The 26,781-nt window shown below is 29.4% G+C and overlaps 1 protein-coding gene across 14 annotated transcripts in view; it reads right to left on the reverse strand.

Annotated features, from left to right (window-relative positions):
• LOC108001332 (neurexin 1) overlaps nucleotides 1-26,781 on the reverse strand; it is a 394,345-nt gene that overhangs the window by 136,938 nt on the left and 230,626 nt on the right. For 9 of the 14 annotated variants that reach the window (XM_062075807.1, XM_062075808.1, XM_062075805.1 and 6 more), the window contains one exon: nucleotides 13,121-13,195. The exons of 4 other annotated variants lie outside the window; for them this stretch is intronic. In XM_062075807.1, coding sequence (XP_061931791.1) covers nucleotides 13,121-13,195 — 75 coding nt within the window. The remainder of the gene's footprint in view (nucleotides 1-13,120; nucleotides 13,196-26,781) is intronic. One more of the 14 variants, XM_062075801.1, reaches the window with a different exon arrangement.

A 26,781-nucleotide genomic window follows, 5' to 3' on the forward strand; every position in this document is an offset into this window, starting at 1 on the left:
AAATCAAACTTTTAACATTTTTTATTTTGAACACAATTCAAAATAATATAAATCCTTATATTATTATTTTTTAACATGTATTTAAAGGATTATAAAACATTGAAAAAAAAATTCAGTTCCATTGAAAAAGAAACAAACATAAAAATAAAATTAGATAATTATAATTATATTACATTAAAAGTGAAAATACTCACAGTTAAATTTTCAAAAATTGTAACATATAAAAGATATATGTTCAACAAAAACAATAAATTATATAAAAGTCTCACGAAATGGTCACTTCAAAAAAATTATTCAACATAATTAGGAAAACCTCGAAGAATCGACCGACCACGAACAAAAGCAGAGGTGAAGTGTCGATGTTCAATCAACTTACTCGGTAGTTAAGTGCTCTAATTACAGCAGAAAATCAAATACCTCTCTTAATTACCGTACGGGCCAAGTTACCAGTCAAATTGGGGAACAGTCAATGTTCGTGTTTGATGTCGAATTTGCTCGAAAGAGACCCGATTTAGGTTTGCTTATGGGAAGGAGAAATTCTTCTTAGTAGTGGTAATGGAGGTGGAACCCGTGGCGAACCACAAGGACCTCTATCCCTATAGAATACGTTTAATCCGTGAAAAGGATGACAGGAGACGGATAATTCAAAGAACGAGTTTCCAGAGTAGTGAATAAAGGATCACTTTGAAGCGGTTGTAAACACACTGGTCTCTGAGGATAGTTTAGCAAGGGTGCTGTAAACTATTGCTAGACACTCGTTTCCTTTTAATTCTCTTCACTTTTCTGTTACGTAGTATTTTATTTTACTTTAAAATTATTTCATTTATAATATGTTTGATATTATACTTGATTCATTGTTTAAAGAAAAATCTTTATCATTTTTTCATTTTGTTTCTCTTTATAGGTATTAAAAAGCTTTTAGTTAATTATTGAATATTCAATGTGTATTTTTATATTGAATATTTATATATTTCTTATTAATGTACAGTTGTCATCATAATTATAATATACATTATTGTGTATATTTTTTTATATATGTGAATTTTTTGTTATATTTAAAATCTTACTTTGAGGATATTTAATCTAGAAGTGCACATTTAATTTACAATTAATTTTGCAAATGAATTCTTTTATTTCTAGATTAAATTAGAATTGTTATAAATTTTTAATTTTTATCGTATTTCGAATAATACTATTCACTTGAATACACGATCATTTGTAACTTAAAATGAATTTTTACTCACGTATATTTCGTATCATGAATGATTTATCAATCACAGATTATAATCCTTCTTCAATTTTTCAATATTTGAATAATTCATTTTTTATTTATCGTAGATCAAAACGAATCATTATATCTCTTGTAATACAAACGTTTGCTTTACTCTTACAGTCGTAGCCATTAAAAAGATAATCCTTTCTCACGAGTGCAACCGATCTATGGTAAACATTTTACTTTTTACGGATACGAACATAGTATTTGCACGATTTACAAAAAGAACAGATTCAAGGATCGTTTACAGTAGAGATTTCATTAGCTTGCATTTCAAGTTTAAACTCTACAAAAGAATGATCAAGTGTATCTTAGTGTATATTATACACTATGATATATTATATGTGACTGAGAGATTGTTTGGATGTTAACTTAGCATTGCAAAATAAATTGCTAAGAAATCTATAAAATCGAAGGAAAATAAAAATTTTTTACACAGATTGGCTTAACGAAATCATTTTCAGATGATCAATTAATAAAAACTTTAAATAAATTTTATATTCATGTTTTTAAGAAATGATAATATAATAAATTTTAATTTGAAATTGATTTTAATGAATTTGGAATATTTTGAGGATTGAAATGAATCATCAAGACAAACAATAGTTTAAAAAAAAATATAAGAAGTATATACATCTTCATTTCTCAGTTAAGATAATCTTTTATTAAGTTCTCATAATATTAAATTTTTGAATCATATGAAATTATTAAACGACTTTAATAAATTTGTATATATATTTGTATTTAATGTATTTGACTTTAATATATAAATGGTATAATAATTGATGTTATAATATTATATATAATAAATGATATGCAAATATCTTTTATACCATTATTGTACCATTTCACATTTGAAATTCTAATTTGCTGGTCGTTGTATTATTAATTTGGTAACATGAATTATTTTCACAGTTAAAAATTACTTTTCAGAATCTTATTTAAAATGACATAAAACAATAAACAAATCATTTAATTGTGAATCGAACAAATGCAAATAATTTGAAAGTTTTCATTCAGCTCAAAAGAAATTAAAAACTCTTTTATTTCCATATTCATCCATCCATTCATTTATTCATACATAAACAAAAAAAATCTATATCTTAAGTATTATATTTTCATTTATATACATCCATTATATTTTATATTCATTCATTAAATTTTGCTAGACAAATTTCCATTCAAATAAAACAAAAAAAAAAAAAGAAAAAAATAAAAGTCATCCCCAAAATATCAACACGCTCAAAAACATCCTATTTCTGGAATTTTCGTTTACACAGTTATTTACCACGATGCATCCTAATTTCACCCGAGATTTGACCCCATATTATATCGGTCATGTTTGTTACCAGCCGCTTGTTAAATATTCATGTAACGTTTTCGGTGAATATCCATCGAACAATTTCTATACAGGAATCCGGGGATGTTCGTAGCGCAAATATCCGCACGACATAACAACGAAAACATGTCCTGAGCCTCGTGTCAACTCGCATGTACCGTGTATCGAAGATTATAGGCAGTATACGATATTATTGTTTACTACTGAGCCAATGAAATGGTAACATCTTTTGTCTAAAGAGTTTTGAGGAGAAATAAAGAGACAAAGTTTATCCTCTGTTACAATAATTTCGACGTGATATGGCCAGAAAGTGTTATTGAACCATTTTAACCAGGATTAAAATAAATAGTCTGTTCAATCTTTTAAATGGCTTAGAAGAATATCAATGTATTTGTGGAACACATTTGGAGAGTCGATTCTAGAGGCTAAAATAAAAATAAATGTGTGCAGAAATATCGATTGAGAATTATTTATTAAATTATTAGTGATTTAGTTTACATTAGATAAAGTATATAAGTTTATATTAGATAAAGAGAAGAGGAGAAAGAAATAGAGCGAAATGGTGGCGTGACAAAGATAATCTACGTCTTCATTAAGTTATAAGTAATTTGTTGTATAAATAGTTTTTAAATGAAGCGAGACAAAAATAAGAATCCATTTCAATTTATATAAATTAATTTTTATATCTATTTTTTATATATTTCTTTTTATATTTGTTTTTATCTCTACAATCAATCCTCTAATGGCATTGTACGAATATATTAACATATATTAATATATTTCATTTGAGGGAATATCTATTCTTGTGGAATTTTTATGAAAAAAAACATTATCATTAGGAATATTCTTATGGAATAAATAAAAGAGAAATAAGTTATTTTAGAAAAGATTCCATGAGATAAACAAAACTATCAAATTATTAGATGGATACTAGATAGGATCAAAGATATGATAGATATTTAATATTATTTAATATTTGTTACAATGATGACCTTGTTTAATATTCACGAATAAAATTTTTATTTTTATGTTTCTGTTTAAAGTAAAACTTTTATCTTCAACAACTTTTGTTTATGTGTTTTTATTGAAATTTATAATGCGAGAATATTTTTAAAAGATATTTATGGCTTGTGTTATAAATATAATGAAAAAATTATATTATTCCGAACTTTGATTTTAATCCTTTGCATTCGAAATGCCAAATATAATTTCAATAATTGAAGATACAGAATAAACTTTCTCTTGGAATTTATAATGGAAATATCTATTACGAATACTTGATTTTTATAAAGAACATACAATAAAAATTATTTATTAATGCAGCTGATAATAAAATTTTGGAATTATAAATATCTGTCAGCGATAATAAAAAATGTTTAGATAATAAATCATATTTTATTTTTCAATTTTTATTAGTTTATTATCGAATAATAATAAGCTTAACTTGCATCGTAAATTTCAAATATAATAAGTTAGAAGAAAAGAAAGAAAGTGAACATTTGTCATGCTCATGATAATAAATCTCACTTCATGAATATAAATTATGCAAAGATATTTCTATATTTGTGCAAGAATTAAATACAAAATAACATTTGACTGTCGATATTCATCAAATTAATTTGTATCATAATAGGAAAACAAATAATTAAATTTATCAGATGAAGTTGATCATTTGATTTGCATTATTTCAATCATATTTAATTGTTAATTGAAACGAAGAGTATTAAATTTTGTGCAAGAAAACAAATGTCTGAATTTTCTTTTTTACGTCTCGTGATCTGTACAACTTTGTTATCCAATTATAAATCTTACGATATAACATATAAAATCACTTATAACAATTGATCGAATTTAATTTCAAATTTTATTTCATTATTTATTGACATTTATTAGTCAGTCACAATAACAATTGTATTGTGAAAAATGATAGCAATTAAAAATGAAAGTTAATATATATTACCGTTTATTTCACTTTAATTGTTAAACGATTTTATCGAATTAATTCAGACGAAAAAATCTGATAAAATGCGCATAGAGATTTCTTCAGGTATATGGAAAATGATTGCTCACACTAGTTGTTGCCGATGAAATATTGTTTGACTGTTGCAATAAAAAATAAAGGGTCAGTGTATCAGTTAGAAATGATAGATTTACTGCCGCGTATTTAAACACGTCGAGTTATTTTACGTGGGAAAGAGAATCTGATAAACGTAGCGTGCGATAAAAATTTCCTTTTACCGGGTGGAAAATAATTGCTCGAATTGGATATAACTGGCGAAATATTGCTTCGTTCTTGCAAACAATGAAAAATGAAAAATTTAAAAAATTCCCTATATTTTTCAATTTTGAAATTAATAAAAAAAAAATTATTATTGCGGTATTTGATTCATACATGTATTATTTATTATTTATAATAAAAATTAATCCTAACAAATGTGTAATTCAAATGTTCATCGATCTATTAATCCAAAAAAAAAAATGTTTTATTCAATAAGAATCTTTGCAGTACTTCAAATGTATTGCTTCGTAATTTGTAGTTTAATAAATAATCTATATTTCGCCTAGGGAAAACCTGACAGTTACCAACTTTGCAATATCGATTTGAGTAATTTCTGCCACAGGAGTCTCTGTCTCCGGTAGGAATTAGTAATCAAGTATCATCACGCAAATTAGAAATTAATATTAATATAAAAATATTTTTTGATTATTTATGTTAAGTAAATATTTCAAAAGAAAATTATTTTAAAATTATATCATATTCAAATTTTCTTACAATAAATCAAATCTCATTAGTTGTTGAAAAATATTATTTTTAATTATATCAACGATTATGAATTGTATCTAAAATTTGTCACATCATTTCCTCATTCATTCTTTATTCTTTTTTTCTTATTTTAAAATCAGCATATCATTCAATTTAATCCTTATTTAACTATTTTTTTCATCATGAAATTACATTTCTTAATATTTCTTGAATTTCTTTCGATTCATCATATACCATGTTCGAAAAAATTTCCATTAACTAGGCCAAATTTGCAATATTGATCAGATGAACCTCTGGACCGTGATACAAGGCGCTAGATCCTTGGATCGAGATCAATTTCATTCGAGACGATGGGACCAGGCAGTTACACAACTCAAGGGATATGGAGACTGCCTGGGGCCGCAAGTTAGTTAGGTTGTTAGGAAATGCAGGGGGCGATACGTGTCGGAAGCCAAGGTTGGACAACCTGCTCCTCCGAGAATTGCATTGGTCGAGGATTCAGCCTGAAACCGCATTCCTTGCAGTCCCTAGACGAATCGGTCACCAAGGTTCATTGGACTAAGAGAATCATTTATATCGCGAAATTATTTAAGTCTTTGCCGATGAAATAGCCGAATTTATAGTGAAATATTCAATTGTTACTAAATAATAAATTTAATAAATTAATAAATTTGTTAATATAAAGTGAATTCAAATTATAATTATAATTAAATAGTGAAATCTTTGATCGATCGTTATTGATAATTTATTGGAATTTTCTATTTTAACTTTATCACATCGTAAGATATATCAATTTATTTAATGAAAACTTTTTCAATAATTATTTCCAACAGATTTTGCTTAAGATATATCCAGCATTGGAATTTTTTCACAGGCAAGAAAATTTTGAAAATAAATGAATAGATTACGTATCGTTAAGAAATAGGTATTCCATTTTATGTGTCGGCACATAATTCATGATCACGAGGGAGTATCTGTCAGAAAGCTTATCGTGTTATTCGATCTATATGAATTTCTACTAAATGGAGACATGTCGGCGTATCGTTAATATCGGGAACAGTTGGCTGTCATGGTGGAACATCTCCTTCTCAGAGGACTCACGATATTAAGGTCGAAGGGATATGTAGAATCGTGGATTGATTAATCGATCAAAATAGAAATTAGCAGAAGTTATACAGAAGTTGTACAGATGTACAACAATGCTAGTCGAAATTAATAATAATAAATTGAAATCTTGTATAAAATAAATTTATATGTATATTTTATATTTTAAAAATAACTATTAAATATTAAATATGTATAATGCAGATTAAAAAGGATAGAAAGAGATGTATATAATTTTGCAACTTGTGTTCATTTTTACAAAAATAAACTATATGTACGAATTTAAATAATATTTTTTCTTATACAAAGAGATTATTTTTTTAATACAAAAAATTTGAAACAAATTTTCATTTTGTAAATTTCTCTTTGAAAATTCAAATTTTAAATTTAATCTTTTTCACATAATGTACAATTTTCTATTTGATATAAATGATATCTATTTTTTTATATTAATGACAATCTTTTATCATAATAGGATAATTTTTTCACCCTCGTCTAATTATCATTTCTCATTGTTTACATTTAGTATCTTGCCAACAAACATATAAGTGGGTACTCACGTTATTCGAAACTTGATCCTTCAAAGTATCGCCACGTAAACTCTTCAACCACTGCCGAATAATCTTTCGCACGGTTGAAATTTAAAAGGGGAATGCACAGTCTTCCCCTTAACCCTGTCACGATGCATCCTTTGTGCGGGTTTCAATGTACTTGCCTGTGCTTTGCATTCGCCCTAGAGCTGTCGAAGTAAAGTTCGCCCGAGTTGGGAGAACCGCAAGTTGCTCGGTGCAAGCTACAAGTTTCCAGCTTGATGTGCAACGTTATAGGTCGATGCATAACCACAAGGAACTATGTCACGGCCTATAACGTAGTGGCCTTTTGTTAAAAGCACTCTGACCGTGGTAAGCGAGATTTATATCTTTGCCAAACTTCATCATCGATTCGAATATCGATCATCTTGGGTTCTGGCAATAATTTTTGCCAGACAAAATTAGATCTATCTGTCGAATAAGTTTTTTATGATTATGAATGTACGATGAGAAACGAGAATGAGAAGATAAAGACAGTTGTTGAGTGAGAGAGAGGATAACGAAATAAGATTGTTAAGTAAGATTGAGATAATAGGGAATAAAAAAAATATGTATAATGGGAATTTTATGAAATGAGATTTTTAAAGGATAATTTGATGTTGAGATTAGGAATAGATGCGATGAAAGAGAGTTTTTGAAGATTTAAATATTGATGAAAATTCAATTTAAGATTGGATATATGGAATGATAATTATATTACAATTTAATTATTTGTTTCGAGAATGTTGTATTTGAAAATCTAGATATGCGATTTGAATATAATTGAATATAAATGAAATCAAAATTTATTTGTAATATTAAGATTGTAATATAAGATAATAAGATACGTGACAACAATATGTGAAATAAAAAAGAAACTATTTTGAATTCCAATTTTCCTATTAATTTATCTCTTAGGATATTATTGTTGTATGTTTTAATTAAAACATCATTTTCACAACAGAATTTTTTTAATTGGTGTATAATTAGAATGCAATACTTTATTTAGATAACTTTAGAACATTCGTTATTAGTAAAAAAACTAATTCACAAGTTAAGAATAGTTTCAATCCATTAAAATAATTTGATAGAAATTAAAAGATTCTTGCAATTTGATTTTAATTGATATATTTGAAAGAAAAAAACTTGACATTATCATTATCAACACAATTCCTATAATTCTATATCTTTGAAATTTTCATAAGAAATCAATAAAAATTTATAAGATGCTTCTCTGCTATCAATATCAATATAATCAAATCCGTATAAAAATATATGAATATTATATTCACTCGTACCAAAAGAAACTTCAACTTAATCATTCTAAATTTCGTCTATAGTTAATCTATTCCTGCTTTCCCCATTGTCGTCTGACTGGAAGGCATTTTCAGGTTCGTTGGACAACTTGGCACACAGATAGCCGAAGTAATCGAGAAATATATATTCAAAGTTATTTCGTGTTTTCTTACCCAGAGCCCCACCGTGCTGCAGCTGTGCAAGAGTTACGATATTGGTGTCGTGGTTACACGAGCTATTGCTTTACCTCGAGCTTCGTAGACGAGAATTTAGAGAGAAAAAGAGAGAGAGAGAGAGACAGAGAGAGAGGGAGAGAGAGAGAAAAAGAGAGAGAGAGAGAGACAGAGAGAGAGGGAGAGAGAGGAAGGACGAAAGAGAAAGAAAAATAGAGAGAATTAGAAAGAGGTAGAGAGATAGAGTTAGACAGACAGATAGAGAAAAAGATAGAAAGAGATAGAAGTAAGTTATCCGCGAGGTGAGGGAAATAAAAGGAAGAGATCCGTGTAAGATAAATCTTTCCATGTAACATATTGTGTATGTATATGTGTGTATGTATATATATATATATATATGAATGTGTGATACACGATATGTATAGTAGATATGGTGGATAGAGGGCGAAACGATCATGAGACGAGCTGAACTGATCTCCTGTGTGCTAGTGTTGGAGGGGCCGGAAGTCCAAATTTCTTTGATGTTCTCGCGCTGGTCGCCGATGCACAGATAACCTTATGCGCTCCTCTCCCATCTCTGGAAAACGATGATGACCCAGCTTTTCGTGCTTTATTATTCCGGTTAACTAGGTTACCGGAATCGGTTTCAACGCCGGTCGTTGCGATGGAAACGGGTCTAAACTGGACCGAGTTACACATGTATGCATTATATATGCGTGTGTTTCGCGTCATTGAATAAAAAAATTTTGATCATTGGAACGTTTAAAATGTTTCGAAATGAAAAAAAAATTTTTTTTGAAATTTTAATTTTAATATTTTTGAATCATACGGTTGAAAGCTGCCTCGAATTTCATATTTCAGTACGGAAATTCTCGATTAATCAATCGGAAATAGACTCGTTGAATTAGATTTAATCCTCTGACGACATTACATTTGTTGTTTTGAATATATATATAAATGGATTGAAATACATAAAATCTAGAAGATAATGGAAATATCAGGACGGAGTAGATATTTCCGTGGAGTATTTTGATAATTTGAATAATTAGTTAATTGATTATAAAATTTTAATAGATCGAGAAATTGACAATGTATTCAAGACTTCGAGAGTACTTTAAGATATTTCGTATGTAAAAATGAATATGTCGAAATAACTTAATTAATGACTAAACAGAAACTCAAAGTTTTGGGTTCGACTTTAGCCAATTAATTCTTTCTCCTTGCAGTTCCAAAGCCGGGTTTATCTTAGTTTCCATGCTGTTTCGAATTCTCGATCCGTGGCTAATCCCGATAGCTTAATTAATTGCGAAACGAACATCCAGATTCTAAAGTTTTGCTTTGTGTCGGTAAATTTCTCCTTCGAGTAATTTCGAAATGGAATTTTCTCTTCACCGATTCAATTGTTTGGATAACAAATATCGTGGAAAAATATCAAAAAGAGAGACATGTAAACCAATAAATAGAAAAATTATTCGCGATTTTAAGATATCAAATATTAAGAGAAATATAAAAAAAGAAATAATATAGAATAATTAAATTCCTTTTAAATTTCTTATCTATTCTTAAATTTCTCCTCCAAATAAAATTTTCTCCCGGATTTAATTATTCAGATATCAAATATTTGAGAAAAAAAAAAATTAAAAAAAGAACGATTGGAATTAATTAATATAAATTGGTATAAATTGAATTCCTACATATATCATTATTTTACTTTCTACATAAAACTGTACATAATTATACATGTATGATACGGATATTAAAAGATTAAAAGATCAAAATCTTCTCGATTCTGATTTACTTGCTTATGCATAAAACATTAGGAAAAATATCAGAAAGAAAATAAATTAAATTTTTACTGAATGTTTTAAAAATAAAATTTCATTCAATATCAAAGAAAAAAAATTTACAAAACATAAATACAAAACATCAAAGGATTAAACTCGAGCCAAATTCCATCTATTTATGCTTTCAACGAGCCTACTTTCAACGGATATTCAACTTCGAATGGAAATTACTCTCCACATCTCATATTTGACCAACTACCGCGAATGTCTCTGTTCCAATCCATATTTCGAAATCAATCGTCCTCGATCACGAAGGCGGCCGGTCACGAAGGACAGGCAATGTCGCGTTCACACATGGAACGCGTTCCATTTTCGTCCTGAAAGAACAATTAGACGTAGATTTTGTTGCGTCAACATGCAGGCGGTGCGATTCGTTCCGTTTCTCTTTTCTCATGCATTTTCAAGTGCATCGAGCTAAAGGCAATTCTCAGACGCTTATTAGTCGCTCATTCCACGAGGCACAGAGGATGGATTCGATGAAATGAGTACATATTTATATATTCGCGTCACGTTTAATCAAAACCATTGAACGAAACGGTGTGTCGCGAGCAAATTAATTTCGAGTCGAGAAATCGGCGAATTATCGCGGATAGGTGTTTATTTTTCGACTTGAATTGTTCCGTATTGAATAGCTTGGAAATAAACGCGTTTTATATAACGTGTCGCGACGATTTTACGAATTATGGATATTTTATCTTTAATTATTAAACGGCGGATAATTGTGAACCGATTTGACCCGTGAAATGAACATTTTTTCTCGAATCTAGTTAGAGATAAGGTTACAGAAAACGCGAGAATCGCGTATATGAGACGAGATATGAGTGACAGTGATGACAATAATGAGAGGAGCGAAGATTATTGCGTGCATGTGCAGTGACCAGTGGTGTATACCTATAGAGGCTAGGCTTTAAGATCGTGAGCAAAGAATCCCACGCGTGAACTATTTATATATATTTATATATATATATATATACAAATCGTGACATGACTTCCTAACCATTCCACAAGAAAGCCTGCGGGGAATCGACGAAAAATCGGCACGACAAAAATATGGAAAAAATTTCGAAAGATGTAAATATTATTATCATGATATGCTTCTTTCGTGGTATCTTCGTTTATCAAAATATTAATCCTCTTTTTATGAATATACATTTTGAACGCGAGAAATAGAAATTATGAATATATTGTAAATAGATTCCTCGATTAAAAAAATAAGATGCTATTTTAAATTTTAGGAGAAAAGTTAAATAAGGATTAAAAAAAGATATATGGATATTTTTTTTTTTTTGTTAAAGTTGGTAAAGTTCAAGTTTTAGAAATCAAGATATATATGTATTTACGTACTTGATAATAAGATTTTTTAGCGAATTGATTCTTTTCGTCGAAGTTTCCCGAATGTAAGTCACGTATATTCGAGAAAGCATCTCAATGTTTTACAAATATTGCAGCTAGCTCCGAGTTTGAATAATATACTGAACAGGAAGCTGAAATTTTTGCGAAACGTCGAAATACTTTTTGCAAAAGATATCAGGTTACATTTGAAAACATCAACTTGGATTTTTTATAGACTGACTGAGAGTGAATCTTAATAAAGATAAAGAATTTTCATAAACTTTTAAATAAATCATCAGAGAATCAGTTATTGATTATATACTATTATGCGAGTGTCTCATCAAAATCATCCAATTCAGATAAAGCTTTTTAAAAATTAACAATTAATAATTCGTAATCAATCAACAAATAAAATTCATATTGAACAACAAACATTTAATGCTTCTATTATATATCCATAGAAATTTAAATTAATTAATGATTTCATAATAAAACTAATTTGATTTAATTTTTAAATCAATTATCGAAAAAATAAAAAAAGTATAATGAACTAACACGAGAAAAGACATTAATCTGAAATCATACGAATCCGAATGCGATCTCGAAAGGGTTGAAAATCGTTACAGTAAAACATTACTCGAGGCGTTCTACCTTCCACAAAAAAAAAAAAGAAAAAGAAGAAGAAGAAAAAAAAATTCGATCAGAACCAGGAAAAATTCCATCTGCTCGAGTGTACTCTCTGTGCCGAAGCTAACCCAGTTCCTGCTGCTTGATCATTCAAGTCGTCGAGAAGCACGCTAGAGGGAGTTAGAGGGGGTGGTTCCGGGTTGAAGGCCATAATCGAGAAACTGGATGGCAGTCTGCGAAAAATACTCGAAACTTTTCATCGTCGTGCCGATTTCCCCCCGTTTCGACCCGCGTCGCGAGTCTCTCTCGACAAAAAAGACAAAGAAAAGAAACCAAATCGAAAGGTGGAAAGAGAAAGAAAGAGAGAGAGAGAAAGAGAAAGAGAGATAGACAGAGAGAGAGAGAGAGAGAGATAAAGATAGAGAGTGGAGTACGTGAGTGGTTGGTGAAGAAAAGTTGGTGCTCTGGTGATCGCTCCTCGCTAAAAAGCTAAGTTTCGCGTGAGATTTTTAGCCAATTATATATATATATATATAGAATAATTATACAGGTGCGTATCAAATGGCGGGCGAATCAGCTTCAAAGAGAGCGAGCTTTACGAGCTTGCTCTGTGTTGTGCTTCATTCAATCAATCTTTCTTGCTTTCTATTCGTTCTATTCTTTTTTTTCTCTCTCTTTATCTTTAATTTTTTTTTCTTTTGCTAAATTTTGTTTCACTTTATTTTATTTATTTATATATAATATCTTTTTTTTTTTTTGGTTGTTGATTCGTTTGAAAGCTTTGGATACTGAGGCTTACCAGGTGGGACTCTGGGCTGGTGAAGGAGACCACGGTGCCGTGAAGTCGCCCCGCACTTATCGTAGCCGCAGACTTCTTAACACACGTTGCGTGGATCCAATTGCACGTGTTCGGGCCCGATTTTCAACCACGACCACGAGGGCGAGAGGCAACAACATTGAGAATCGAACTTTAGAAATTTTTTTTTTATTTTTTTAATTTTTTTTTTTTTACGAATTTCGCATTACGGACGTAAATCATCGTTGGATACTGGATGCTTCTCCGAAACGTGCCGTTTCTCTGTTTTCTTTTATTTTATTATTTATTTCGTGGTTCGTTACCTTCCTCCACGTGATTCGATTCGAGTTTGAGGATTCAATTCATTCGATTAAATGACAGGGATTGGATTGTCGTCGATGGAACGCGTCGCGATTCGTTTATCGATTTATACGGAGGATAATCGCGTGGAGAAATTTCTAAAAATCCTGCCCTGGAAAAGAAGATCGATTAGTTGATGTTAAATCTGTTGGTGGGATTCGGATTTTTCTCCCTCCGACGATTCCTGGTAAAATTGCGTTAGAATTATAATTAATTGTGAACTTATATCTAATCTCAACACTAGAACAATCAAACTTGTCGAAATGATGGATTTTATATTTCTCGTTTTGTTATTATTAAGAACATGTTTGTATATTTTTACATTATTTTTATAATTGTTATAATTGTTTCAATTACATGTAAAATAGATATTTAGATATTACAGCTTGCTAGTTCTAGTGTTAATATTTTAAAGTTGAATAAAAAGGAGAATTTGTGAATTTAAAAAATTTCAATTTAAATTAAGAATATATCTAACATAATAAGAAGGGTAAAACGAAATTTCTTCAAGATTAACTGATATTGTTAAATTTGAAAGATTTTCAAATTCATCTCGATCGTTCTTATTTCTTATAATTTTTATAGATATTGTACAATAAGCTTACAATTTTGTTATTAAAAAAATTAAATTTGATTATTGATGCACGATTAAATATAATCAGATTCTTTCTACTTTATGAATAGATAAATGGAAAGCTTAGTAAAAAAGAAAAACTGATAACTGTAACGAAGTAATTGAGCAAACGAAAGAAGAAATCACCTTAAAAGGATAAAATTCCTAATTCCATTACAGGTCATGGAATTTTTCAAAATTTCTCAATCGACTTTCCAACCAATCCAATGCAATACCGAACAATATCTATCTTTCTTAATCGAGCTTCGATTATTCTCTGTATCGAAACACGTTGTGTTCATCCTTTTCTGGTTCAGAATCGTGGAACAACAATTATCATCGCACGACTGGCTAACTTCGAATCGGTTTGAACGAGATCGTTATTCTCGTACCTGTGATCAACAACAAATTCGTAAAAGAGTGGGGTGCGCACGAATTTCATGGTATCTCGAATTTATTGGCCCCGATTATTTCCAGATCCGCGCGTTTGATTATCGGCCGACATTTACACGGTTCCGCGTGGCTTACATTGTCTGACATATGCACGTCGAACAAGGAATAAATTATCGCGACTTTATGGCTTTAAAACGATCCCATTCCTGAAATTTAGCTCATTGAATTTCCCGCGCGCGTTAATTCTTAATTAACGGCCCCTCTTCAATTCGAATACTATGGTAATTTATCGTTTAATTTATAAGCTTTAGTTTAAATTCTCTATTTTATTCTTTTTTTATTTTTTCTTTTGTGATGTTTTCAACGAGTGATCATTATAATTGGTCACTTGATGCACGTGTACAAACGTTTTTATAACCAAGATTTATGGATTTGTTTTATCCATGGCAATTTGCAATAGATTTTTTTTTTTTAGTCGACGAACGTTTTTATTTATTTATTCATTTTATCAATAATACCATTTCTGTGTATTTTTTCGTGTTGAATCATTTATCAATAGATGCGTAGATACATATGTAAATTTTTAATTTATTTTAAACGTCAAATTGATTATATTTTGTGTAATTTGGAAGTTTCGTATTTTTTAAATACGAAGAATGTCGAAATATTTTTATTCAATTAATAATTACAACAGGAAATTCTTTTTTTACTATATTCTAAAAAACTTAATAGAAATGATGACGATAACAACACGTATCTTATTAAATTATACTAATTATAGTAATAAAAAAAAAAATATTTTCTCGCAAAGAAACAAGTACATATGTTTCATTTTAATGATTACAATACGAAATTTCTTTGATGGATTTTAAAATACAATGTCGAATCAAATTTTTTTATTGATTCATAATATTTCTCAAATTTTCAAAGATATATATCTCGTAAAAAGGTACGTACATAATCGCAAACAACTAATAAATAAATTTCTGACATACATACGTTCGAACGTTTTCAACCGTGAAAAATATCATAATACACGGATACGTTTGTACCATAAGTCTTTTTTAAAAGGCAATATTTACCAATTAAAAGTTAAAACGCGTCACCGGAATGAAATTAATTCGCAAATTGGACGCGGTCTTGTGTCTCACTGAATTTTGAAAATTTACACGCTAATTAAAAGCAAATTATATACAACAATTACTTCGCATTTGCACGCGCGTTACGTTTTAATGTTATGCATATCATGCTAATGCAATGTTCGAGATTTTAATTCTTATTGTACTGGCTACCGTGCATATTATTATAATGATACGGCGCGATTACTTTAATAATAAATAAAATCTTCGATATGGAAAATCGTTCGTCAAATAAATATATATATATAATAATGTGTGAATATCTGATTATAATATAAAATTCAGAAAGTATTATTGTAATAATGCGTTGGATCATTTCCTTGTGAGCAAATAAATAAATGTCTGCAGCAAATAATTTTCGATGATCACGTTATATGCGTGATTAAATATTAAAAATCCGAGTGATATGAAATTTATTTTGAAAATAATAAAAATTTATAGTGATACAGTGATGCAGTTTTAATTGTTGAATATTAATATATTAGATTATTCTGTTGCAATTATCTATTTTTCACTTTCACATAAGATAGTTATAAATAATTTATGAATAATTACCAATCATTTGTGTTATTTGTCTACGGTTACATTTATGACTATTCATCAAAAGCATAGATCGATAAATATATTCATATATCAAAATTTTATTCTCAATTAACCAAAACTTATCCAAAAGCGTCATTTTAAAATACCATCACAAAATACAAAATCCACGATTTTACGATATTTATATATATTATGAAATACAATAATATTTATATTTACATAATAGCTCTCTGCGATATTGTTTTTTCTCCTCGTTTCATTATTGATACAATTAAAAAAAAAAAAAAGAAAAAAGGAGAAATGAAAGAGAAAAAAATTTCAATTCAAAGATTTACGACACTCGATTCGAATAATAAATGCTCCTTCTACAACATCCTCCTACATCCCCTCTCACTCACCCCTCTCCGCCACTATTTTTTGATTTCCCATTAAATCCCTGGAGCGCACGCATTACAGAACAATTTCGTCGAGACATTAATTCACTTTAATACCGCCGCCGGGTTTGTGATACGATTTCCATTGTCGGCGCTCGAACGATCTCCTGCCAGAATTTCGCCAATTATCGATTCGTTGGCTCGCGGTTATTATTTCTCGGTGTAATTCGATTTTCGCTCGTGTATAATACGGCCCATCCCTCCTACCCCCTCCCCGCCCAATGGCTGGGCACGCGAGCGTTTTAACACGTCTCCCCATTGATTTATCGCCAACCGGCTCGATGATTGACGAACATTCATCTTCGTTCGTGGCGAACCAAACTGATTTATGCCTTGGTTGCGAGGAGAGAAACACTTTCAAATTAGCCGGGATTCGACTTTTCGAGACTCGATCACGGACCGATAAGCGACACGCGAGACGAGATCGTTGTGTGTGCGAGATTAGGGGAGGGGAGGGGAGGAGAGGGAACTTTGTCGAGAGAAAGGATCGAGTGCTTGTGCACGGCGTATGGAGGTTGATTCGAATCTTTTATGAGAAGGGAAGTTCTTTTTTTGAAGCTCTTTTAAAGCTTTCTGCGATTACGTGTTCTTTGATTGATACATTTGCAGCTGTTGAATCTGTGTTAGTGCGTGTGTGAGTATTAATCTTATTATTTAATTTGTTATTTGTTAATTTTAGTCATTTTAATTAAGATTATTAATGGTTGATATTAATTTCTTTTTTTACAATATTGCCGTTCTTGACTTTCTAGAATTCCGATGACTCAGGACATTAATGAGATGAACATAATAAGATGTAATAATATTGGATTATCAAATATATTGAATTATCGAATTGTGTTTTAATACGATAATATGAAAAAAGCAATATGAATGATTACAGTTAATAGTAATTCGTTACAAAAAATTCAAACACGTATAATAATTTTTAAATATAAACATCGATAAAAAAATTATTTTACGTATGATCCATTATGCTTTTATACAGAAATTTTTATTAAAATTAGAATTTTTGAGTCAAATAAATTTCCTTATAGAATAATAGACGAAAATTTGATGTTACTTTACATATTTCTCTTTCTATAGAAAATTCCTTTTTCTTTTTTTAAAATTTATCCTTATTCTCAATCTTTGATTAATCTAAACGCGAGCATATCATTCTGTAAACACAAATGTAATTACTTAAACGCCATTAACTAAATGTTAATTACATTATCTATTACGGAGAACGCTAATTAAATTCGGTCGAACGATAAATATACCATGTATCGTAAACATCGTGACTAATCGACCATGATAAATGAACGATCAATGCTGAAATCAATTAATCTTTAATTTCTCTTTCGTTTCAAGGGAATTCGCTACGAATCTCTGTCACATCTAACGCGATTAATTATTACGCTAACCCTTATATCAATATCCAAAATATTCGTTCATCTTTTGATTTCAAGTAATTTTCTATAACTTGATAATAAAATTTTAAATTTGGAACATATGTAGTGTACATACAAGTGTTTCGAGTAACGATTAATGATGGGATCAAATTCATTTGATTGAATTTAAATTAAATCTAATTCAATTTATTTTATAAGATTTATATTGGTCGAAATTTATTTCAATAATTTTGAATAAAACTATTTATTATTTAATAAGTATTTTATGTAATTCAATTGAGGTTATGTTTATTTTATTTTATCAATTAAAGAAATTAAGATAAAGTTAAAGATGAAGTTATATATTTTAATATTTGTAACTGATTGAAAATAATATTTTCTCGAATCTTATTTTCTCTTTAATAACAATGATATTTACTTAGATCGAGAAAAATCTTTCGAAAATAAAGAGGTTTGAATTTTATGATCAAATTAAGTCAAAAAAGAATTAAACCGGAACAAAAACGAATCGTTTAAAAAGTCATATGAAGATAATTAAATTTCAATTTCTACAATAATATTTATCTTTAGCTTAAAATCATAAAAGATTCTCGAAAACCACATTGCTTTATTATCATCAAGCGTTTCATCCTCGAAAAGAGAATAATAAATGGACAAATAAAAGAATCGATTAACAGAAACGATTAATTAACATTGTCTGTTGCATTTATTAATAGATATTCGCGATAGGGAAAATAGAGAAATTCGAGAAAATAAGTTTTCCTGGATCAATGGAAATGTTCGATGCGCGATAAAGAGCCATAAGTCGTTTCATTACTCGATTCATATTGCTCAGATAAGAAAAGCGTGCAAAAACTAGGCGTATTATTGATTAATAAAATACCAAGAATTGTTCCGGGCATAGATTTGCCTTCGTAATACCGTATATCTAACATTTCCTCCCTCTTTCTTTCATATGCACCCTTTTTTCTTTCTACGATTGCTTTATCGTTTCTTTATTTTTCCCTCGCGTGTCTTACGAGTCTTTTCTGTTCTCCCATTTTTCCATTTGTACGACTTTACGCAATTTTTCCACGATTTGTTTTTGCTTCGCATCGCAAGTGTATAGAAATTTTCGTTTGTGCAAGTGAATAGAAGCATTTTTGATCATATTTATATGCTGGAACTGATATCTTTCGATTCTTTTTATCATTTTGGAAAATTTAGGAACAAAGAAGTAATATATGGAGTATATGTATTATAAAAGTATACATGATACTTTTCTTTTTGTGAATACAGAATATGGCCAAAATGATCTATATCAAGTTAATATTTTAAATTACTTTGTATATCTTTTATACGAAATATCCTATATAATTGTTTTGTCAAATTAAAAATTTAAAATTAATGTATATTATTTATAAAAGAAATTTTAAAACAAAAGAATATTTAAAAACTTGTTTAACTTCTCTTCTATAGATTTAAATTTCTCGAATAAAATAAAATTTTCTTTAAAACAAAATATTTATTATATTCTATACTTTTATAATATTATTATCTATAATTATACTGTTACAGAAGAACAATACCTAATCAAATGATGATATTATAATGGATCTTGTGATTGAAATTGGATAAGTTTTCATTATGAAACTTTCCAAAATATTATCATTCCCTTTTCCTAAAATATTTTCCTTCCTACCCACTCGAAAGTCATCCTTAACGTTCACCAAGTGCTAAGCCAACGAAAAAACACGCGACTATTGATTAAGACATTTCTTCGAAAAGCAAGCACATGGAAGAAAATTCATTTCTTTCATTTTAAGAATACCATGGCAGAAATTCTTTCGTTTATCCACCGTATCCATCTAATTTCGTATTCGTTCGAAATCACCGTAGCCATTTGCACATTTCGTTTACATCGAGATTCTATTTCTCCAGGAAGGATTCATCCTGGAAAAGATTTTACTGCTCCCGAAAGGGAAAGAAACGATGTGGCTGCAGGGGTGTCGAGGAAAGGGGAGACAAAACAGAGGCCGTATAACGAATCGCTGTTGATTCTACAGTCCTTCCTCGCCAATAAGGTACCATTGCGAATGAATTAGCGTCATCAAGATAGTAAAGTCTCTTTAGAGTGAATTCAGGCTAGCAATTTAGCGAGCTACATTGTCGAGCACGTCCCAGACGAATAAATCCACCTGAGATCCTTCTATAGGATAACTTTCACTCCTTTCTTTATAAGATTTTATAGGATACTTTTGTAAGATAAGTTTAACGAGCTATGCCATGGAACTGTGCCTCTTGAACGAGATACCAAGAGTTTGGCATTAAAAATAAAAATGGTTGCATTTGTTGTAATCATCCGTGTAATAGGGATGAAGAGGAGAAAAGTATGAAATTAGATATTTTATGAGTTAAATTTGGTTTTTAATTAATGAGGCAATAAAGAAAAGATAAATAATTAGATGACAATGCTAATTCTGAAAATTCGTAATTATAAATCGTGATTAAATGTTAATATGAATATTGTAGGAATATGAATAATTTTTAATATTTTGAGTAAAAGCATCTTAGTTTCAATAGTTTAAATCTTTTATGTACTAATTAGTTAAATTTACGAGTTTTTTAATGATATATTTTAAATTAATAGCATTTTTTAACTTATATATTTTACACATAATTTTCATTTCATTTATTTTTACGAATAAAAATGGTATCTTGAAAAAACATGAATTTTTATTTTTTTTACGAATAGAATTAATTTCATTAGTAAAGAAGCTTATAAGGAGCATTATTTAAATAATTTTAATGAATTTTAATGAAATTTACATATATGAAATAATTTTTACATACAAGTTCATTTCAGAATTAACCCATTACAGGATAAATTTTTTCTTAACAAATTAGATAATCTCTAAATTTTTAACAATAATTTTTCATAATCATTACTTTTGATTCCACATATTCTCAACTTGCACTTTTTAAAATACATATATAATATTTCAAATTTAATGTTCCAATTGTACGATGTCCTTTTCTAAAAATTTTATTTCCAAATCAATTATCGTAAAACAAATCACAAAAATAATATTAAACAAAATCACAAGCTTCTTAATTAATTAACGACAAAAATTAAACGAAGTTTAATCCTCATTTCGAATAGATCCGAACATAATAGGGTTAAAATTATTGCTCGAAACTAATCTTCCACAATTTTACGAAATAAAATCTAATCGGCTTAAACGAACGATTATATTATCGTTATTACTCGAATAATAACGTTCCAAGAAAATGGACGAGTTCGTCTTGAGTTTGTTCTCGTACGTTTAAAAACGTCGAATTATTAAACATGCATCGAACGATGCTGCGTAATGGAGTCTGTACGAGATCTTGAGAAAATTCTCGCCGAGGTTTTAAAATTATTCCAGTACGATATTTTTCGCGAACGTTTTTCAAGATGTCACGTAAGCCTCGCTCGTTGGGACAACTCGAAGCTTCCACGATTTCGTGACTGATTGTGTCGGAGTCTATGCGAAACGCGTGCACAGAAATATGAATAGAAATATGCGCGCCGCATACATCGGCCTCGTCTTCCACTGGGAATTCCAATTATGGTGAATATTATCTGCGTGTCGTGGAATTATTTAAAACTCTGTGTCTCGAACTGTATCGTTAGAATAATAGAGAGTGCACACAAGGAATAAAATATACGTTTAAATAATTTTTTTTTTCTGTATGCGCGTGGAATTAATAAAATGAAGAGTCTCATTGAATGTTAGTATTCAAGTGAAGTAGGATGTGTTTAATAAAAATTATAGGATCGTATTTTTTCATAATCATTTGAATACTGATTTTCTTTCATATTTGATTCTTCTTAAAATTTGTTTAAAAAATAAAAGACAATTTTACTTCTGTTTCTTACATATATTTAATCCACAAATTCTTATGTACTTTTGGTTTCTTCATATATTCACACATTGTATGATTCTTTCATTCTAAAAAGAAGAAATCGATTTATTTCGTGTAAGCTGCTCACGATTCTTCAAAGCTACGAAATAGCCAATTAGAAATGTTATTTTCAAAAGAACAAAACCTTGCTCGCTAAAGAATAAAGAGAGAATGGATTTTTTGAAACATCTGGAAATTCAAATAAAATATTCGAATTTATTAAATTAATAATACAACTAATAAATTGAAATTTCCTTTCGAACCTCTGTACGCATATATCAAGATTCTCATCTCGAAGCTCATGGCTGATATTCAAACTGGAGCACGAGGAGAAGGTGTACAAAAAGCCCGTAAAAATGGCGAACAGGGACAACCGGATGCATCGGTATCGTACAATATTTCGTATCACGTATGTCACGAGTTCGAGCCCGTTCGTTACGTAACAGCTGCAGTCTGATAATGAATGTGAAGTACAGACGGCGTGAATTACGAGCCGTTATTTCGGGGCCCGCAAAAACGAACTTCTGTTCACGCGAGAAACATCGAGACGACTGGAAATAACATATCGGTTATTCGGAGGACATAATCTATTGCTATCGAGAGAAACGATAATCGTTATTTCCAAAGGATCTTAATATCGATATGGAACTTTTATATTAAATTTAACAAAAAAAGGAAAGGATTTTTAATTTTATAATTAGAAATTATAGTTTATAATTTTAAATTTATGCTAGCTATTTTAGAAATTTCACATGAAAATGTATGTTGCAAAAATATACCAGAAAAGTTGATTAAAAAGAGTGACTTTAAGTTCCAATATTAATTTAATATCATCTTACACATCATATTTAATATACTTATAAAATATATATTAAAATAAATATTCCTTAAAGATTTATCATTATATAATTTCTAAAAAGAATGCAACATCTCCTTTAACCTATTATATTTTCAAATTAAAACAATCCCATAAATATTTAAGAATAGCTCCATATATCCATCAAAAAATAAAAATCTCAAATTCTTCTACCAACATCCTTAAATAATACTAATCTAAGAAATTTCAAGTCAAATCTAGCTATATAACAAAGTAAAAGTTTCCTCCAAAATCCACTCGTTTCCCATAAAATTACTGTCATATATATTTTCCCCATAACATACTTTACTGTCTTAACAGCTGTCAGCCCTTTTCGCCATAAACCACGTTTCAGCCGGAGATCATGAACAGAGATGAAGCTTGCACCTTGTCATGGGAACCAACGACCATGGCTGTTACTCAAACCTCAACAGCCGCCCTTATATTTCTTTCTCCCTACGTCGAGCTTTCATCCTTTTAAGGATGTCTGGACGTGGTCAAGAAGATATAGAATCTGGGTTAAATAAAATTATCGTCGACGAAATATAAATGTATCTTCGCAATTAATCTTGCAAATGTAGCATGTGAGAGAGAATGTGGATAACAATATAATGGCGTTGCTATCTTCTTTGTGAAGCATGTGCAATTCCTTTTTGTTTAAATTTTTCTTTAAATATGTAAATTTAATAATTTAATTATTTTAAATAATTTAATATTTTTTATTCATACAAACAATTGCAAAAAATACGATGATTTCTTCTTTTATATTGTTTAATAATTGTATAATAATTTTGTTCTTTCGAAATCTTTCTTCAAATATTTATTCATTCATCATTAAAAATTTTCATTGAATTTTTATACGAAGTTGAAATGTGTTATAATATTTAATTAATATATAGGAAATATTCAATCGAAATTATTAATAGAATTATTCGTTACAATGAAATAAAAAATTAATTTATTATTTTTAATACTATATATCTCATAAATTTTTCTAATAATAATTTTTTTTTTTGTTTTTCATGTGTGAACATCTGTATAACACGTAGAAATCGTATAAATAATATCTCCGTTTCTGTTATTTTGTTTTTATTTTCACGCAGAAAAGTGGCGTCCGACCAGTCTGACTAGTGACATATCTATTCTACTTTCAACGAGCTACGTTGGGTTATAAATATTTGTGACAGACTTTTCCGATATAATTTTTACCACATGGCGTGGCAATAAATATAAAATAACTTGACTGAATGTACATATAAATTGTTTGTTTACTCTGTATTCATTTCGCGTTCTTTTTCAACACGGCTATTGTATAGCGGCTATAATAATTTATATCGTATGTAAATTAATAAACAATATAAAAAAAATTGTGTAGAAAAATTATTTCTTAATAATTTATTCAGCTAACTGAAAATTAATTAAGAAATAACGTCTGGTTATGCCATTTTATGAAAATAATTTTAATTTTTATACAATGAGAATTTGTAAGCACAAATACACTTTTAACACAGTAGGGAATTAAATTAATTTTTAGAGAGTTTTTTTTAATTCAAAGAAACAAAGAATCATGGTTGCAATTTTTCTCTCTAATTTCTTTTTTCCGTTTCAGTGAATTTGAAAAGAAATTTTCGAAGAAGACGCTGTCCAGTTTTTTAACACTTTTACATTGTCCTTTCCGCTTGGCAATCATGATTCGTCATAAAGCTCAAACGTGTCTCTTCTTCTTTTAATTAACGCCACTGGTTTCTTATTTCTTCTGCGTGTGGCTTCCTTAATTAACTCGTGCACCCACTTTTAGAGAGACAGGCTTAATTGCACAGAATAGAATTGCAAAATATAATTCACTCAAAAATTTATCTACATGTCTCACCTCTTTTTTCAAAGGACAAAGTTTTTATAAGATGAAGTTTTATATTATTTTTATAAGAAATTTCTGTTATTTCTAGTATAATATATTAATTTTTTTCCTTCTAAAAAATGTTGTAATTTCGTAGAAAAGGCTTTGTTATATTATTATTTATTGAAGATAATTGAAATAATTGAATCAAATCAAAGATCAAAATATTATATTATATCAATTATTTTGTTATATAATATAAATTCACTTAAATTAAGGTCATTGAGAGCTGAATGAAATATTGATTTTCTCTTCTAGAAAAAAATATTGAATTCAATCCCTTAAAAAATTAATGTTAGTTTCGAAACTTGTATCGAATACAAAGTGATGACAATTCCATTTGTTTCAGTAAATTGAGATGGCGTTATAACGATGTTATCACGATGGTCCTAAATTGTCAAATTTCCATTTTCCGTTGTTTCGACATTATTGAATTTCTGAAGACATCGCGTTAAACTTCTCTCGAATTATTATGGAAGATCGTTAACATAATGTGATTGACTGATTATATAATAAGGCAGAAAATTTCTTATTGAACTATAATAGTAAAAAATATTATTAAAATTGTATTAAAATACAAAATGTTTCGTTTCTTAATAAAACATCATAACGTTAATTCTTAAACTTCAACCGTCGTGTCAATAACACGTTGTTAAATGAGCGATAGCTGTGAATATGTCGATCCTAGTCTGAGCAAGAGTAGACAGTCGATAACCACGCGTTGAAACATATGTAACTAAATGATTTATAGGCATTGAAACACATCCCATGCATCGATTCAAATAAGTTTAACTCAATAGCTCACACTTTGAAACCAGTATAATAACAGCGTTGAATTCCATGAATTCTTCAATGTCAATGACTTTCATGGGTTTAAATCGTTATTGTAATTACTATACTATTTTCATCATTTGCGCGAGTGACTTAAACCCATCACTCGAATCGATGCATCGTAATGTATTTTAGCATTTCGTAGAGCGCTATATACCGAGTGAAATATTGGAGAAACAACGATACGAAATAAACAAAACGATACGTCCGAGGAGGCAAGGGAAATTAATGGAAACGAGTATTAACGCGAATAAATATAAAGAAAATCCAGGGCATCGTTGAGGAAACCGTTGCAAGAGCACGCAAATAGATGTAGACAGCTGAAAAGGAATGGAATAGGAGATAGGAAAGAGATGGTAAAACGAAAAGGGGAGAACAGAGACGAAGTGGCGCGTTGAAATAGCAAATGTTTACTATACCGGCGCTTCACGAATTACGCTAATTCTACCCACATAGCAAGATCTCATTGTGGCCTGTGGGAAGGAGACCAAGAAATACATATACGTACACTTGTCGTGTTAGCATAACACATCAAGCTGCTCCATTCGAGGGTACTATTAAAAACCGTGAACGTTAATTGAAACCACACTGTAATTAGATGTTAAACTCCATTAAGGTTAGAGTTAATTTTAACTACTTTAGAGCTGTGAAGCGATGTGTATGTGGTGAACGCGAGGAATTTCATTTTTGTTGATTTTTTCTAGCTGTTTTACGCTATTCATCTAGAAAGGAATTAATAAATAAACGAACTTGTTTCGATAATTTTTAGACAATTGATCTCGAAGAGTCAAATTTGTAAATACCTAGCGATACATAGCTAAGAAAAATATGAACATAGTTTTAATGTGTTGATTAGTTTGATATAAGTGTCTGATATAAGTTAATAAATTATGCCTAATAATTGTTCACCTTAAATTTTTAAAACTTGTAAATTTATGATTTGCAAAAGACGTAACATTAATATTGGCTATTCCTTATATATATAGGACATAGTATTGTCTTTTCCTTTCTTATCGTTGAAAGTTCTTCTATAAGAAAATCAGGTAAATATTAAATAACAAAGCGAAAGAAATAAATATCCTCGTTTCTTTTATCCACGGAATATTCATCGAACGCGGTCTTTGCCCTCTTAATTGAACGTTTCAACCGCTTTGAATAAATTCCAATTCAAGCTGACGTTTTAATATTCAAACCAACGCGTTTCTGCAATGCTTCGCAAAATTATAGGTCTTGCAAAGAAAATACTTGAATTATTGAGATGGATGAATGCCTTGAAA

This window comes from Apis cerana, linkage group LG5 (genome assembly GCF_029169275.1).
Source record: "Apis cerana isolate GH-2021 linkage group LG5, AcerK_1.0, whole genome shotgun sequence".
NCBI classification, from domain to species: domain Eukaryota; kingdom Metazoa; phylum Arthropoda; class Insecta; order Hymenoptera; family Apidae; genus Apis; species Apis cerana.